Source organism: Triplophysa dalaica, chromosome 8 (assembly GCF_015846415.1).
Source record: "Triplophysa dalaica isolate WHDGS20190420 chromosome 8, ASM1584641v1, whole genome shotgun sequence".
NCBI lineage: Eukaryota > Metazoa > Chordata > Actinopteri > Cypriniformes > Nemacheilidae > Triplophysa > Triplophysa dalaica.
In genome coordinates, this window is record NC_079549.1 from 8,467,176 (window position 1) to 8,482,156 (window position 14,981).

The 14,981-nt window shown below is 38.4% G+C and overlaps 1 protein-coding gene across 2 annotated transcripts in view; it reads right to left on the reverse strand.

Annotated features, from left to right (window-relative positions):
- bmpr2b (bone morphogenetic protein receptor, type II b (serine/threonine kinase)) overlaps positions 1 to 14,981 on the reverse strand; it is an 80,815-nt gene that overhangs the window by 13,705 nt on the left and 52,129 nt on the right. Inside the window, exons 4-6 of one of the 2 annotated variants that reach the window (XM_056754415.1) lie at positions 2,362 to 2,469; positions 2,008 to 2,099; positions 1,626 to 1,856 (exon numbers count right to left, since the gene is read on the reverse strand). In XM_056754415.1, coding sequence (XP_056610393.1) covers positions 1,626 to 1,856; positions 2,008 to 2,099; positions 2,362 to 2,469 — 431 coding nt within the window. Of the gene's footprint in view, positions 1 to 1,625; positions 1,857 to 2,007; positions 2,100 to 2,361; positions 2,473 to 14,981 lie in introns of both variants that reach the window. The other variant, XM_056754414.1, reaches the window with a different exon arrangement.

The following is a 14,981-nucleotide window of genomic DNA, read 5'->3' on the forward strand; positions in this document are numbered from 1 at the left end:
GTAGGTGAATACTAATGCCTTTATTTGCAGTACCTCTTCTAGTGCTCAAGTTGTCTTAGTCAACCTTCCTAAAAATCAGCCAATGGTTGTAGAGCCGCATGCAAAAGTGTGCGTGCTAATAGAAACTGATAGGTACAACGCAACACATGCATCCTTGTGCTTACACGGGCACAAAGGGTGGATAAATGTTGCATCAGGCAACCCATGTTGACAAAAGATGATGTAGACAGGTCATCAGGAAGCAAGAGAATTGTCTGAATAATTGAATCATGTCTAAGTATGTTTTTTTTACAATTTTTCCAGTTCCTCGACTTAAGGCTATCAGTTGAGAAGTGGAATAAGAGCAAACACAGTACTGTGTCAAGAGTGTTGTCTGTATTTAGCCAGACATAACAAAGGTGTGCCTCATTCCTCACTGTCATTCAAAAGGCTCAAGCAGGTAAAACAGCCGCACACACAGACAAATGTGCGAGTTATGACATGTTAATCAGGAATGTACAGGAAAACATGTTGCACAGAATGTTGGGTTAATGTCATTGGGCATTTTATGCATGAGTTAAGACTATCTTAAAGGTAAAATTGGACAGTGCTCACATATTGAAGTGTGTTTAACATGTCTTCGTTTTAGTACAAGATTGACTTAAGGGATTTTGGTAACGTACACATATTTTTACATATTTTGTATGACATATCGCTTATTGCTCCCTGAACTCTCTGTAAGTCGCTTTGGATAAAAGCGTCTGCTAAATGTTAATGTAAATATTTAACATTTTAACAACATTCTGTTTACCAAAAATATTCATGCCTGTATTTTTGGTTTGCGAACATTCGGTGCATCCCTAGTGAATTCACTGTGATGCTGCATGATTTTGGCACCCAGCAGTTAAGCACCTGCAATCTGGTTTAACCAGGTATGTTTTTAACCAGTCTGAATTAAGTCATTGTAGTTCCTTTCGTTTGAATGAGTTAAAAGACCCAATACATTTTAAGGAATATGATGTGTGATATTTATATTATACTGTATATATTATTCTGAAAAACAAGACAAAATATAAAGAGTACATTTTGATCTTTCAGTTTATCCAATAGTAAAAAAAATTGGCAAAATAAATAGAAGATATACAAAAAGCCATGGAAGGTGTTCGGTATTCGGCCTTCGGCCAAGTGATTTATTTTTATTCGGCTTCGACCAATTATTTTCCTTTCGGTGCATCCCTAGAATTCACTCCTGACTGTAAACCAGTCAGCAACTTTATCTGGACTGCAATGCTACATCCAGACTGCAATCCAGACAGAGTGAAAAAAGATAAGTAATACGTTTGAAAGAGAGAGGATTGAACAGGCACCAGCTAACACACAAAGGTGATATCAAAGTGTCTCTTCTAGTGCTGCCTGCTGAAAATTAATCTGAATCACAGATAAAAATATCTGCATAGATAGCAGCAAGACAATCGATTCCACTCCCGACTTTGACAGAAATAGTAAGGAGAAATTTGTAAAAGAAAAAGAGATGAGGAATAAAGGGCAGATAAAGGTAAAATGTTGTAAACGACACAGAGCAACGAAACTGGTCACCAGTTTGAGATTTTTTTATTATTATTTAAGAACAAAGGGCCTGTGCTTACATGAGGGTAGTACTCCATGACCAGCAGGTATTCCATGCGCCCATCTGCTGTGAGGCGTTCATCGCCGACAATGAAGCGAGCAATGTTATCATGCTCCAGAAGAGGGATTCGGTAGATGGAGCGCTCATTAACAAAGTTCTGACGGTTGGCGTATGTAAACACTTTTACAGCAACCGGACGTTCGTCTAGCGAGCCCTTATAGACAGAACCGTACCGCCCTCGACCAATCAGCTGCGAGGAAAATTATTCAGATGTGAATTGTAGCAGGTGTTCAACGAAAAACAAACACAGATGGTTCAAGTTCATTACAATGCAATGCATAATCAAGACATGATTATTTCTGCATGTATTTGGTAAATGAACATAGAGAAACAATACTCACCTCTAAAAGCTTTAAACTGTCTAAATCCAAAGAGGGTTCTGATGGTGCTGCCTCGATCATATCCAAATTGTGAAGACCCTGTTTACACTCACCTGTAATATACACATGACAATTCGGTTACAATATGATGTGGCCTCTATTCTGGAATAACCAATCACAGCAAGAGGTCGACCAATGTGGGTTTTTCTTGAGCAGATGCCGATTATTAGAAATCATGCCAGCCGATGGCCAAAACTGCCTGTTAATCATCCTAATTTCCAGCACAATCAGCCAATACCTTTTAATTAAAAAATCCCCAAAAATCGTCCGATCAATCGGTCAACCTCTACTCTGAGCTCAAGAGAACTATCTTACCTATCATCATGCGATAGCCAAAGAATAGTGCCACAATCAGGACTGCCACTATGGAGACAGCTGCCAAGGCGATGAAAATGGCCTCATCTCTCTGTAATGGATGTTGATCTTCTGAAGGAAGAGAAACATTTTATTTCACTGTTAGTCAACATACATAATTATCCCTCAGCCAAAAGAAGCAATTAATATAGTGTACAGTTTTGATGCATAGAAAAAAAAAATCACATCTGCAAATTCATCTATCAATCATAAATTTTTTGAGGCAGAAGCCTCATGGTTCACACGTGTGACGGATTAAATCCAATTAAATCAACAACTAGCTTTTTGATTCTTTTCAAGCTTTTCATGTTCCATTTTCTCACTCTGATACAGACACAGCCGTGTCCATGCATAAAAGAGACCAAGCTTCAAGAAAGAAGGGTGAAAAGACAAGATGAGTGGGAACGAAAAAAAACACAGATACAGGCTTCAGTTTCAACCAAATAGATATTCTTAAAAAAACTGGACAGCCACTTGAAAGTCAACACACTTTCACGGAAGAGATGACGCTAAGACTTAACTTGAGATGAAGCAGAGCTTGACAAATCCTGTCTGCTCACATAATTTATTGAATTTGAGAATCAATACACATGGAACTCAGCGGAAAATATGACGTTAAGCTTTGATACGTTCATCCGCAACAGCAAGCACGTCGGACAACAAAAACCTACACTATATACAGTTTGCAGAGCTAGTCGAACGAATACAGACCCGTCTTAAGCACTGCACATCATTCTCATTTTGAGCTGTACCCCCTCCGGTTCACTGCAGATGCTGGAATCACATGTTCAGAAAGGCTTGGATTTCTCAAGACAGATCAATAAATATGAAATTTAAACCACAGCAGTGCATCAGGCTGTATACCAGTGCTCACTTCTGGAAAACAATCCCACACACACACAACACACACTCAGGTATAGCCACTCGCATTTAACACTTACAGGATAAATCACAGGCATTTATAGATATCGACATAGGAAAAAAACTCACATATACATGGAGCCGGCGGGATTTAGCTCGGAGGCTGAATGTCTGAGCATCCCTCCCTCTTCTAGACTACCTGAACAATTCTGTTTCACTTCCTGTATATTTGTCTCCATCAAGAGAACTGACCTTTTTCCTTATTCCTTTATCCACCATGTCTTTCAATTTGTATTGTTTTATACATTAATAACAAACAAAAACTTAACATGTGAAGTGGAGTAGGCGGGGCGAGACCGTGGTTCGAGACCGGTGAGTGATTGTTAATGAGCGCCAGCTGTGCGTGCACCGGTCTCGAATCACGTAGGAGATCGAGAGCATATAAGAGAACGAGCGACTGGACCGTCGAAGAGAGAGGAGCGGGCCCGAACAAGTTGGTATTTATGTTTTGTTCGCCGGCGGTCGGCCGTGAGGGGCCGCCGGCTGTTATTACTTTATTAAATGTTTAAATGTCTTCCGGTTCCTGTCTCCTTCCTTCCCTACTTTGAATCTCTCTATGTCAGCAGACAGACACGGGACACAGAGGTCAGTGCTATTGCAAGGGATTTTATTGAGATACAAGATAGAATCAGGTTAAGGCACAAACAGTGGAGATGAGGAGCTTGAGCTAAGTGAGTCTATGAATCTTATCTGGTTTCTGAGTAGAATGTTAATCCACTGGAGCAGACGGGAAACAAGAGAGCCAGGAGTTGAAGGTGCACACACAAACGTAGAGTAGAATCCAAAGTCCTAGAAGAATCCAAAGTCCTAGAAGAATCCAAAGTCCTAGAAGAATCCAAAGTCCTAGAAGAATCCAAAGTCCTAGAAGAATCCAAAGTCCTAGAAGAATCCTCAGGAGAGTAATGCTGTAGGGTAATTTCTCATGGAAGGTTTGAGACCAGACAGTGAGTGAACCAGGGAAGTGTAACTTTATAGTGTGGGGTTGATGATTGGTGGCAGGTGAGTGATCAGTACTCAGGTGAGTGAGATCTGTTGATTGCAGTGGGTGAAGCTGGTGGTGTCTGTGTTAACTCTGACACTCTACACCAGGGTTCCTCAACTCTTACCCTGGAGGTCCGGAGCACTGCAGAGTTTAGCTCCAGCCCTGATCAAACACACCTGAGCAAGCTAATCAAGGTGTTCAGGATCAGTAGAAAATCAGAGGTAGGCAAGTTTGATCATGGTTGGAGCTAAACTATGCAGTGCTCCGGACCTCCAGGGTAAGAGTTGAGGAACCCTGCTCTACACCATGAAATTACTATTTTGTGTTATTCACAGGTACAAGGCTAATGCTCTACTATTCTTTGAAATGTTGGAGTATTGTATCATTAAATGCTATACATACACAAACATACAAATATAAATCTAATGAACTTAAAATAATCAGTTCAAATTGCAGTTAGAATACCATAAGCCCTTGCACGTGAATGTTTTGTTATTTATGTTTGGTTAATAAAGTAAGCTGATGGGATATTTAGATAGTTAGGTTTAACAAATTTAAGTATGATTGATGTTGTTTTGCAGTAAAAAATAGAGTTGAGTCCGTTTACATGCACAGAATCAACGGATATCTATAAAAAATCAGCTTATATAAGAATCCTGTTTTCACATGTTTGCATGCATATCAATAAACTGGCTACGCAGAAAACCGCATTTAAATGGAAATTTGAGACTTGCCATGTTTCTCGCGTACAGTGACGTCACCATCAATAGTCCGTCTAGTACTTAAAAATGCCACAGGAAATCGGTCAGGATCTGTATATTTAAATCTCTTCTCGTGTCCGCACGTAAACACACTCATTGTTCAGGTGATTTGTGTTTGCTCTGGTAAAAATTGACCCTGTTTGCACAATAATGAAGATGAGTCAAAAATGCATTTTTATGTGTAATTCTGGGGAGAATCAAGCTTACTCAGTAGTTGACTTAGAGTTGGTCATGAATAATTCCAATATTTTGTTAAAATATCATTAAGTACATTAAATAAGCACAATGTCAACTTAAAACTGGCATTTGATTTTAAAGGAGTTAGTTGACATGGTACATGCCTCCACAGAGTTTTTTGGGTTAGCTTAACCAAAAGCTAAGCTTCTTTTCAGTTTCTCTGTTTACCAACATGTTCTTCCTGCATCAGCACGAAACCAACATTCTTTCAAATATCTTCTGTGTTTTGCAGAAGAGAGTAATACTGGTTTGGAATGACATGATGATGATTAAATGATTGCAGAATATTCACTTTTTGGTGAACTTTTTTTAACAAGTCTGTCAACTAATTTTAGTCTTTTCTAAATGGTCTGTTTGGAAAGAAAGGAGACAATGGAGATGAGCTTTTTAAGGTGAAGGTTAAAAGCTCACAGAGGAAAAGCAAGCAAAAGCCCTTAGACTTAGTGTGACTGGATATTAATCAGAATTTTATTTCACATCCTCCTTTATCAAGTCAAAAGTTACTGTAATGCACAACTTAAAAATATTTGAAAGGAAAAGTTTACAGTTAAAGCTACTGTATGTACAGCACCAGATGATTTGGAATATAGTGCACTGAATGTAGAATATAATATGTCCAATGACAAAGAGCCCCAAATTACCTAATTGGTGTGCAAACTTGTTATGCACGTACCCACATCTGTCACGACCCAGATCGCGTCGGGACATCTTCTACACATGGGTGTGTTGTTTTTGTTGAGCATGAGGCTGGTTACTCGCTGACCACGTGCTCAGTGCCTGCGTCACTCTCCTCGCCCCCGTGTTCTCTTAGGTTTCCGCAATACAAGTGATTTTCCACTCATGCATACACACCTGTTTACAATCTCTCAATTAGCTCATTACTTCTCCCGCACCTGCTAGCCATTTACCCTTGTTATGTTTTCCTATATTATGCCTCAGTATCTCTTGACCGTTGTCTGACCATTGCATTTTGCCAGTTCAGACTGACCTGGGTGTTGCTGTGGCTCACCTATTGAAGTCTTGTAATTATCCTGTCTTGTCTGTCAAGCCTGATGTTTTTGTCACAGTATTCCTAGCATTCTCTCCACCCTTCCGCATCTCACTACTAAGGAAGGTCATCTGGTGGCTTGCATCCTGTTGTGTCTTATCTCCCCTGGCATTGTCCTCCAGCTCCTGTTGACGCTCCTTTGGACTATTACTCGACCCGAGTTAAAGACGTCACTCTCACCATATCTGCTGGTATCTGTTGACCAGGACTATCACCGCTTTGGACGGGGACATTCACCAGTTGGACACTAGTGCATTATTGTCTGTACATTGCTTAATAAATATTCTTACCCCCGCATTTGGGTCTATCCTGTGTTCTGTCATGACACACATCATTGCAGATTAAAAGTCATTTAAGGCAAATAAACAAATTATGAACTGAAGCTAAACAACTAAGAGACACTTCCACACTAATGCCGGAGATTTTTTTGGTTATGATCTTGACCCAAAAGTCTATGATTGTGTTTTGTCTTCCTATTTGTTTCGCTGATCCATAACTAAACACAGTCCATCACAATCACTCCATGTTAAGTTTTTGAAACAGATTAGTTTATTCATTAAAATTCATAAAGAGTATAAATCAAGTCTCCAATGTGCAAGACTTCCACAAAAATCATTTTAAATAGTTGTGATTAGCGTAAATCATTTCCCACCTGGGAACTAAACATCATCCTTTTCATGTTAAGATCAATTGTATTTTCCAACAGACAAGCAGTGACATCTTAGATATTTATTACATTCATAATATGATTATTACATTCATAATATGAGGCCCATGGGTGGGAGACTTTTACAGACCGCAGGCGCGTAGACACCGGGGATTCAATCATTCGGAAAGCCTTTCATGGAACCATTACCTCAACAGGACTTAACATCACTACCTGAATCTGCCACTGCTAAGGACAACAAAAGTCTCTCCGTGGGAATTCTCTGCCCTACATTCAGCTTTCAGTGCTGGATGCCGGAAAAGAGAAAACAACAGTCATCTGCCAGCCATGTGAAATGGCTCTTCAAACTGCTTTTAAGTACTATTAATATCAGCACTTACTTTATGTGAGAACACAAGTGTGTTTTTCTTTATTTCTATATACTATACTCTTATATATATATATATATATATATATATATATATATATTTATATATTATACATATACATATTTTTTAAAACAAACCTTGAGGTGTTTTAAGCAACTCTAACCCATGATAATATTTCTTTAGAAAATAAAGTGTGCTCATAAATGTTCATAAATGTTAGTTCCACTGTTCCAGTGTGACATGAAACAATTGTTGCTTTTCTTGTAATGAATTGCTTTTTTCATTAAAGCACATAAATAGCCAGAGGTGCATTAAAATTGAATTCTGACATTCTTAATCTCAGAGACAAAAATCACACTTCACACAGTCTGAATTTTTATGCTGCAAAAGAATATTTCCAGTTTTCATCAGTGATTTGTGATGTTATGTGTTGCATTGCACTTGATTTGAATGAAGTTTACAAGGTAATTTAAGCAGCACTGTCCTTTCATTACAGTTTCTTTCAGCAAACTCATTTTCAGGTCTCCAAACACTCTTGCTATTGACTGTGTAAAGGTTAAGGTTAAAAGAGGCAGCGCTAATGAATAAATTCATTAAAGGAAATGAGCAGATGTTTATTCACTGCCAGACAGCTTTTCAGCACCATAAAATGATGCATCCACAATCTGCCAACCTGAAGCAGACTCTTGGGGAATTTTAAGGGATGGTTCCCGTACAATTTTTATTTTTTTATAATTTATTCACCCTCATGTCACTCCAAACTGGTGTGAATTTCTTTTTTCTTCTATTGAAGAGTGTTGGTAAAGTAAACAACACTTTCTTCTATTGACTTCCATTGACACACAACCACATAGACATTTCTCAAAATATCTTATTTTGAGTTCCACAGAAGAAAGACTCATATAAAGGTTTTGACCGACATCACGGTGAATAAACGGTGAGAGAATTTTTAAATTTGGGTGCAGTATCCCTTTAATTTCTACAGATACACAAAAACCTAGGAGGAGTTTTGCATGAAGCACAAACATCTTGGCTTATATCTAAAAGCATTTGTCTGCCGACAAACTGATCGAACTGAAAATTCAGTGAATTTTCTCTGTGAAATGCAAATAATTCATTTAAAAATTTGCGTATCAATCATCAAAATGAACGGATGGTTGAATTCCAGATAAATCAGGAATATCAGGTTCCAGTGGCACACTGAGTCTTTTCCACTTTGGCTTTTCTCGTCTTAGTAACAGTAGCTGTACAGAAGGTCTTTGATGCTGTGTCATCCTATCAGGAACACACTTTCCGGCAGTTGGCAGTTTGGCAGCGTGCGAGTCAAAAAGGTACTTCCTCTGTGGATAACCTAGTCCTTTCTAACACATTCACATCCTGGCCTCTTTTTTCACCCTGCATCTTTTTCTTTCTCATCCCATATGGCTTTAATCCTCTCATCACTAATTATTTAGGAACAGCATCCCTCTTTCTTCGTTTATTTTTGACTGCTGAGTAATTCCTGGCTGTCTGAGCCCACTGCAATTCAGACCACTTTTACAAATAATCTCACCGAGAGCCAATGGATTTTCTAAATAAGAAGAATAGTGACAAAAAACAGCAGTGTGAGCCAGACTCATTTACATACGTGCGTCACAATGAAGGAGATTACACAATGATGTGGGTGTGACCATTCACTCATGTGCTGATCTGAAACCGTTTTTTAATGTCAGTCATTATGATTTAGAACATGTCTGGAATCAGGACACTGAGTTTGGGAGAGAGAGGAAAAGCTGATTATATGACTATGCTGCAAGAGTATCTGCATTTAAACAATGTCCACACCCACCCTGATCCCCCTGTGCCACACAAATACGGGAATAAGAGCTTCTCTTGTTCCAGGGACTGGTTTAGTCCAAGGTAATCATACTGGTTAATATAGTCAACCTAGTGTGAATGACAGTATGGTGTATTAGCATCTATTTGTGAGGACCAACACAACATATTCTGTGGTGCGTGAGAATGAGAGAGTATGAGGAACGGGGTAAGAGGTGAAGTAGTTTAAAGTTGTCAAGCATTGAGTTACAAAGAGTGAATTAAGTGAAACACAGCACCGGGGGTAACACTGTAGCTTGACACTTCACAGACTACCCACAGTCCCTACACCCATAGACTGATGTGTACTGCACATGCTTTCAGAAAGCAATTGTGGAATTTCCTCTAATCAGATCGCCCGACTGCAATTTCTGCAGTTTTTATCAGTACAGCGTAAAACACTATTGTGTTACTGGTTGATATTAAGAAAACTAATCACTGAATTTATTTTGGATGTACACTCAAAATAAGAGTGCATTGTTGGTAAAAAGGGTGGATGAAAGTAGGGAATGAAGTAGTTCACTCAGGTTTCGGACACCACAACAAAATGGCGGACACCCGATATAGTGCACTATTTAGGAGATAGGGAGCCGTTTCAGACAGCCTAGAGTCTACACACATTTCTGCTAACTGTGCCACAGTGTAAATGTTACACAATGCTGTATTGAATTTATGGCTCATATATCATTGCAGTCAATTTTTTATAATTTATATAAAATGTGAACAAAATATAGATAATCGGTTATTTAAGGAACAGTTCACCCGCAAAACAATCTGTCATCATTTACTCACCCTCAAGTTGTTCCAAATCTGTATACATTTATTTTGAACACAGAGGAAGATATTTGGAAGAATGCTTGTAACCAAACAGTTCTTGGGCACCATCGCTTTATACATTTCTTTGATTTGTTGAACACAAAGAAAATATTTTGAAGCGTGTAGGAAAGCAAACAGTTCTATGATACTTTTGACTACCATTGTAATATATCATACTGTGGTAGCCAAGAACTGTTTGGTTCCAAGCATACAAATATCTTTCTCTATGTTCATTGGTAGAAAGAAATTCATATGGATTTGGAAGAACTCAAGGGTGGGTACATGATGACAGAATTTAAATTTTTGACTTTAATGTCACAGTTGCTTAGTTTACAGTTGTTCTATGAGGACAATTAGGGCAAAAATGTCATGTATTTTACCAAAAATGTTACCTATATGTCCTATATTTTTGTTGATTTCTTTTAAACAATGCAACATTGTAAAAAAGCACTATACAAATAAATGTTAATTGAATTGTCAATACTGGTGTATTTTGTCACCCCTAATAAAGATTTCAATAAATTAGGGAATAAAATGCAGAAGAAACAAAAGAACGATCAGGTTACGAAATGGACATCCCATCAGTGACAAATTAAAACACTGAACTAAAGCCCTCACTGAAATTAATTAAATGCCCATTTTAAACTTCCTGGTTTAGATCATACGCTACGGGTCTGTTGAACGTCTAGATGTTTGTAGACCGATGCATAGGGTCAACTCAGGTTTCTCACAGCAGATTGCACATATGTGACCTTGAACCTTTTGAACATCTGGGGTCCCCGCTGGAGAGAGTGATGACACAGCCATGAATCAGAGACGCAGCCCGGTTATCTCAGCCCAGCACTATGACAGCAGTCCTTATCCCATCAATTAAATTGAAGGCCATGTTTCTCCGGCTGAATTAGTCTGACAAAAAGAGAACATTTCATCCTGTTCGGACTATGTCACACTGTCTCCTCTATATTCGTGTACGTGCGTGTTTATATCACTCAGAAAAGTACTCTACACTAATGCTCCAATTTCACACAGTGTTTATTTATTTTAAAAAAGGCATACATTTGTGGTCACAGTACCCAAATGGATCCCAAGTGGTAACTCCACATCTGGTACAATAACACAGACATCTAAAGGGACTTCTATTGACTTTTGGAAGTTTCTTTCCATCACTGTAAGCAAGAAGCCATGTACCAACCATTCAGTGTCTGGTCAGGCCTTCACGCCTGCGTTTGCATGCTCTTATAGATTGTGTTCAGTTAATGAGCATTTTAGTGGGTGAAAGCAGAACACTATATCTCTATAATTTTCTATCATCCAGAAAAACGTTAAACACTCATTCTGTTCATTTGTTCCTGCCAAAGGCACATTTGAATACACGATTCTCTACACAAAAAGAAAATCTAATTCTCAAAGTCCCTCTTCAGGAATCTTATATGATAATGAGACAGTCCTGTAGCTGTTGACTTCTGTTTGTTATTAAGTCAAGGTGAGTCATGGTGACGGCAGGTACATTTCCGGCGCTCTGCCATCTCGACACATGCTCAGGCTCCAAACACACGCAAACGTGTCACATATGTGCCTCAACATACATCAACATGCACCTGCAATACATACAAACATTTATATTTATACATATGACAGATACTTTTGTCTCAAGCAACTTACAATCCATTCAAGTAACACATTTTATCAAGACGTGTCGACACTAGGCTGACTATACATATGCACAGATATTGTAATGAATTGTGTTTTATGTAATTCAAACTGAAAATTGCAATATATATATCTGTTATATCTATATATATATATATATGGGTTGTTGACAGACTAATATGCAAATTTGTCCTATGGTTTGACAAAAAACAAACAAACAATGAAAATAAATCGCAATTTATATGATAAATGTAAATATTAACAATGTAAACAATATAATATTAATAGTTTGTTTTCTAAATTTTACAGTCACACATAGGACACATTTATGATTCATCCGATATCTACCCATATATATCTATTCTCTCTCATGTCGTTCAAAATCTGTTTATGACTTATTTCTGACATATTTTCAAAAATGTCTCAATGGTTTTGTGTCCATACAATGGAAGCCATCTTCAATTTTTTGCTATGCTGAGAATGACATGAGGGAGGGGAAATTATCAATTCTCATTTTTTGGTGAACTTTGACCTGTAATGGGAAATTTAAAGGAAATTTCATTTTTTACACGTTTTCTTCACGTTTTAAGAACTCCCTCCGTCTTCGGAACACAAATAAAGATATTTTTGATATGCCTCCTCATAGAGAACGTGGTAATTCTCACTGTCAAGGTCCAGAAAAGTCTTAAAGACATTGCTAAAATTGTCCATCTGATTATAGTGGTTCAATTTAATTTTTATGAAGCAACAAGAATATATTATGTATGCAAAAGAAACCATTTGACTTTAATAAACAATATTCTTCTCTTCTCTATCAGTCTACGACGCATCTTCATAAGAGCACCACAACACTTACGCATCTGGGCTGTGTGGCGAACGCTGCATATCGTACACGCCTGGCCTCATGCATGCACCACAAGAGCACTATATGGTCATGAACGCACTTCAGAGACTCACAGGGAAGAGAGAAAAATCGAACAAGATGATAAAAATCCATTGTACACACACACTCTGGTTGTGCATTGCTTTAATATAAACTTTTTGTTTATTTTGTTTGATATTATGGTTTCTTTTTTATTTAAGCGGCCGTAACACACACGGTTTGTGCCAATCTCATATTAATCTTGTGTACCTATAGAGTAGTTTTGCATACTTCGTATCTTCGAAGAGTATTTAGTTTGATCACATTTATAAAAGATAGATGCAGCTGTACGATTATTTCCGAAAGCATATGGCGCGTGCTGGGGGGAGGGGTAGGCTGAACTAGAGCACTTCCGCACCCATTGTCTACATAAAAAAGATATCTGTTTCACTCACCATATGCGGTTCATGTCTGGCATATTTTAGAGCTGGGACGGCTCCATATATCAGTTTCAAACGATCTCCAAATCCAGTGTTATATCCACAGTTTATATAACATTCATCACCCAAATGCAGTGAACAAACAAGCACTTGAACTTCAAGAATGTATACTCTCTCTCCTGCACACAAGTGAAAATGACATCAGGGCATGCTCTTTCTCCTGCTCTCCTTGCGGCCGAGTGAGTGAGCCGCTTTTCCGGGAGAATTGTCCAATAATGGACTAAGAAAAATTGCTAAGAAACTGTTTTATATCTTCTAAAAAAGCTTTCAGAAACCTGTAAGATCGCTGGGGGAGTGTATCGACCACAGAAATACTACGTAATACGCCCAACTCATTTTTGACAAGTTGACCATGTTAAGCATGAGAAGACATTGTTGAACATTGTAAAGAAGTCAAAATGCAACGTTGCACGGCCGCTTTAACAAGAACATTGGCTGAGGAAAACAAGCAACAACATAAACTACAACGGTGTGCCACTAGAAAGCAGAGAATTTAGACAAGCCTTATTTATGCTGTGCACCTATGAAACCAGATCAGAAAGGTGCATAGAGCACCGTACCTGAGACAGGAAAGCAGACATGTTAAGTTATGGCCTGGGGGAAGGGAGTGGAAGTGAGAGTTAAGGGGAAGGTGAGAGGAGGAGGTGTGTAGTAGTGTACTGTATGTGGGAGATCATTCCCCCTGTGCAATTAAAACAGCTGCCAAGGTTAATCTATGTCGGATCGATCCGAGTCTCCTCACACGTACACGATGTTCAGCACCGAGTCTGCACCGACCATCTAAATGAGAGGAGAGGATTGTTTTCCAGCAGGTGCACAGCTCACAATAGACATGGTGTACAACCTTAGAGACCGGCTCAAAAGTGGCCCAAAGATGTGCAGCCTTCTGCAGACAACAGACGTTTAGTGTGATGAGAAAAGATTGCTTTAAAATTTGCAAAGGTTTTGCATTTTAAAATAAAAAAATCCATTCCCTCTGCATATAAAAATCAATATCATATTTTACATGGTTGCATTAGTCTGACAGAAGTTTCAAGTAAATTACACTATTTCCAAAATGAGCCGGTTATACATTTATTAAATTAAATTCAGTTTTATTTACATAGCGCTTTTCACAATGCTTCATTGTTGAAAAGCAGCTTTACAGGAAGAAAGACAAAAAAAAGTTAGTATTAGTATTAAAATGAGAAGGGCTCATTAAACAGATAGCAGTTAGCAGTGATTAGATTACATTCAACTTTATTGTCATTATGCAGAGTACAAGTACAGAGCTAATGAAATGCAGTTAGCATGTAACCAGAAGTGCAGAGTTCGTGAAGCTATGATTTACAGAATGTACAGTGGAGTTGCTATATACAGTATTGAGCAGAGTATATACAGAATATACAGTTGAAAGAAAAAGTATGTGAACCCTTTGGGCTTACTTGGATTTCTTCATAAATTGGTCATAAAATGTGTTCTGATCTTCATCTAAGTCACAACAATAGAGAAAAACAGTCTGCTTAAATTAATACCGCACAAACATTATGCGTTTTGATGTTTTTATTGAACACAACATGTAAACATTCATAGTGCAGGGTGGAAAAAGTATGTGAACCTTTGGCTTTAATAACTGGTTGACCCTCCTTTTGCAGCAATAACCTCAACCAAACGTTTCCTATAGTTGCAGATCAGACCTGCACAACGGTCAGGAGAAATTTTGGACCATTCCTCTTTACAAAAGTGTTTCAGTTCAGCTATATTCTTGGGATGTCTGGTGTGAATCGCTCTCTTGAGGTCATGCCACAGCATCTCAATCGGGTTGAAGTCAGGACTCTGACTGGGCCACTCCAGAAGGCATATTTTCTTCTGTTGAAGCCATTCTGTTGTAGATTTACTTCTATGCTTTGGGTCGCTGTCCTGTTGCATCGTCCAT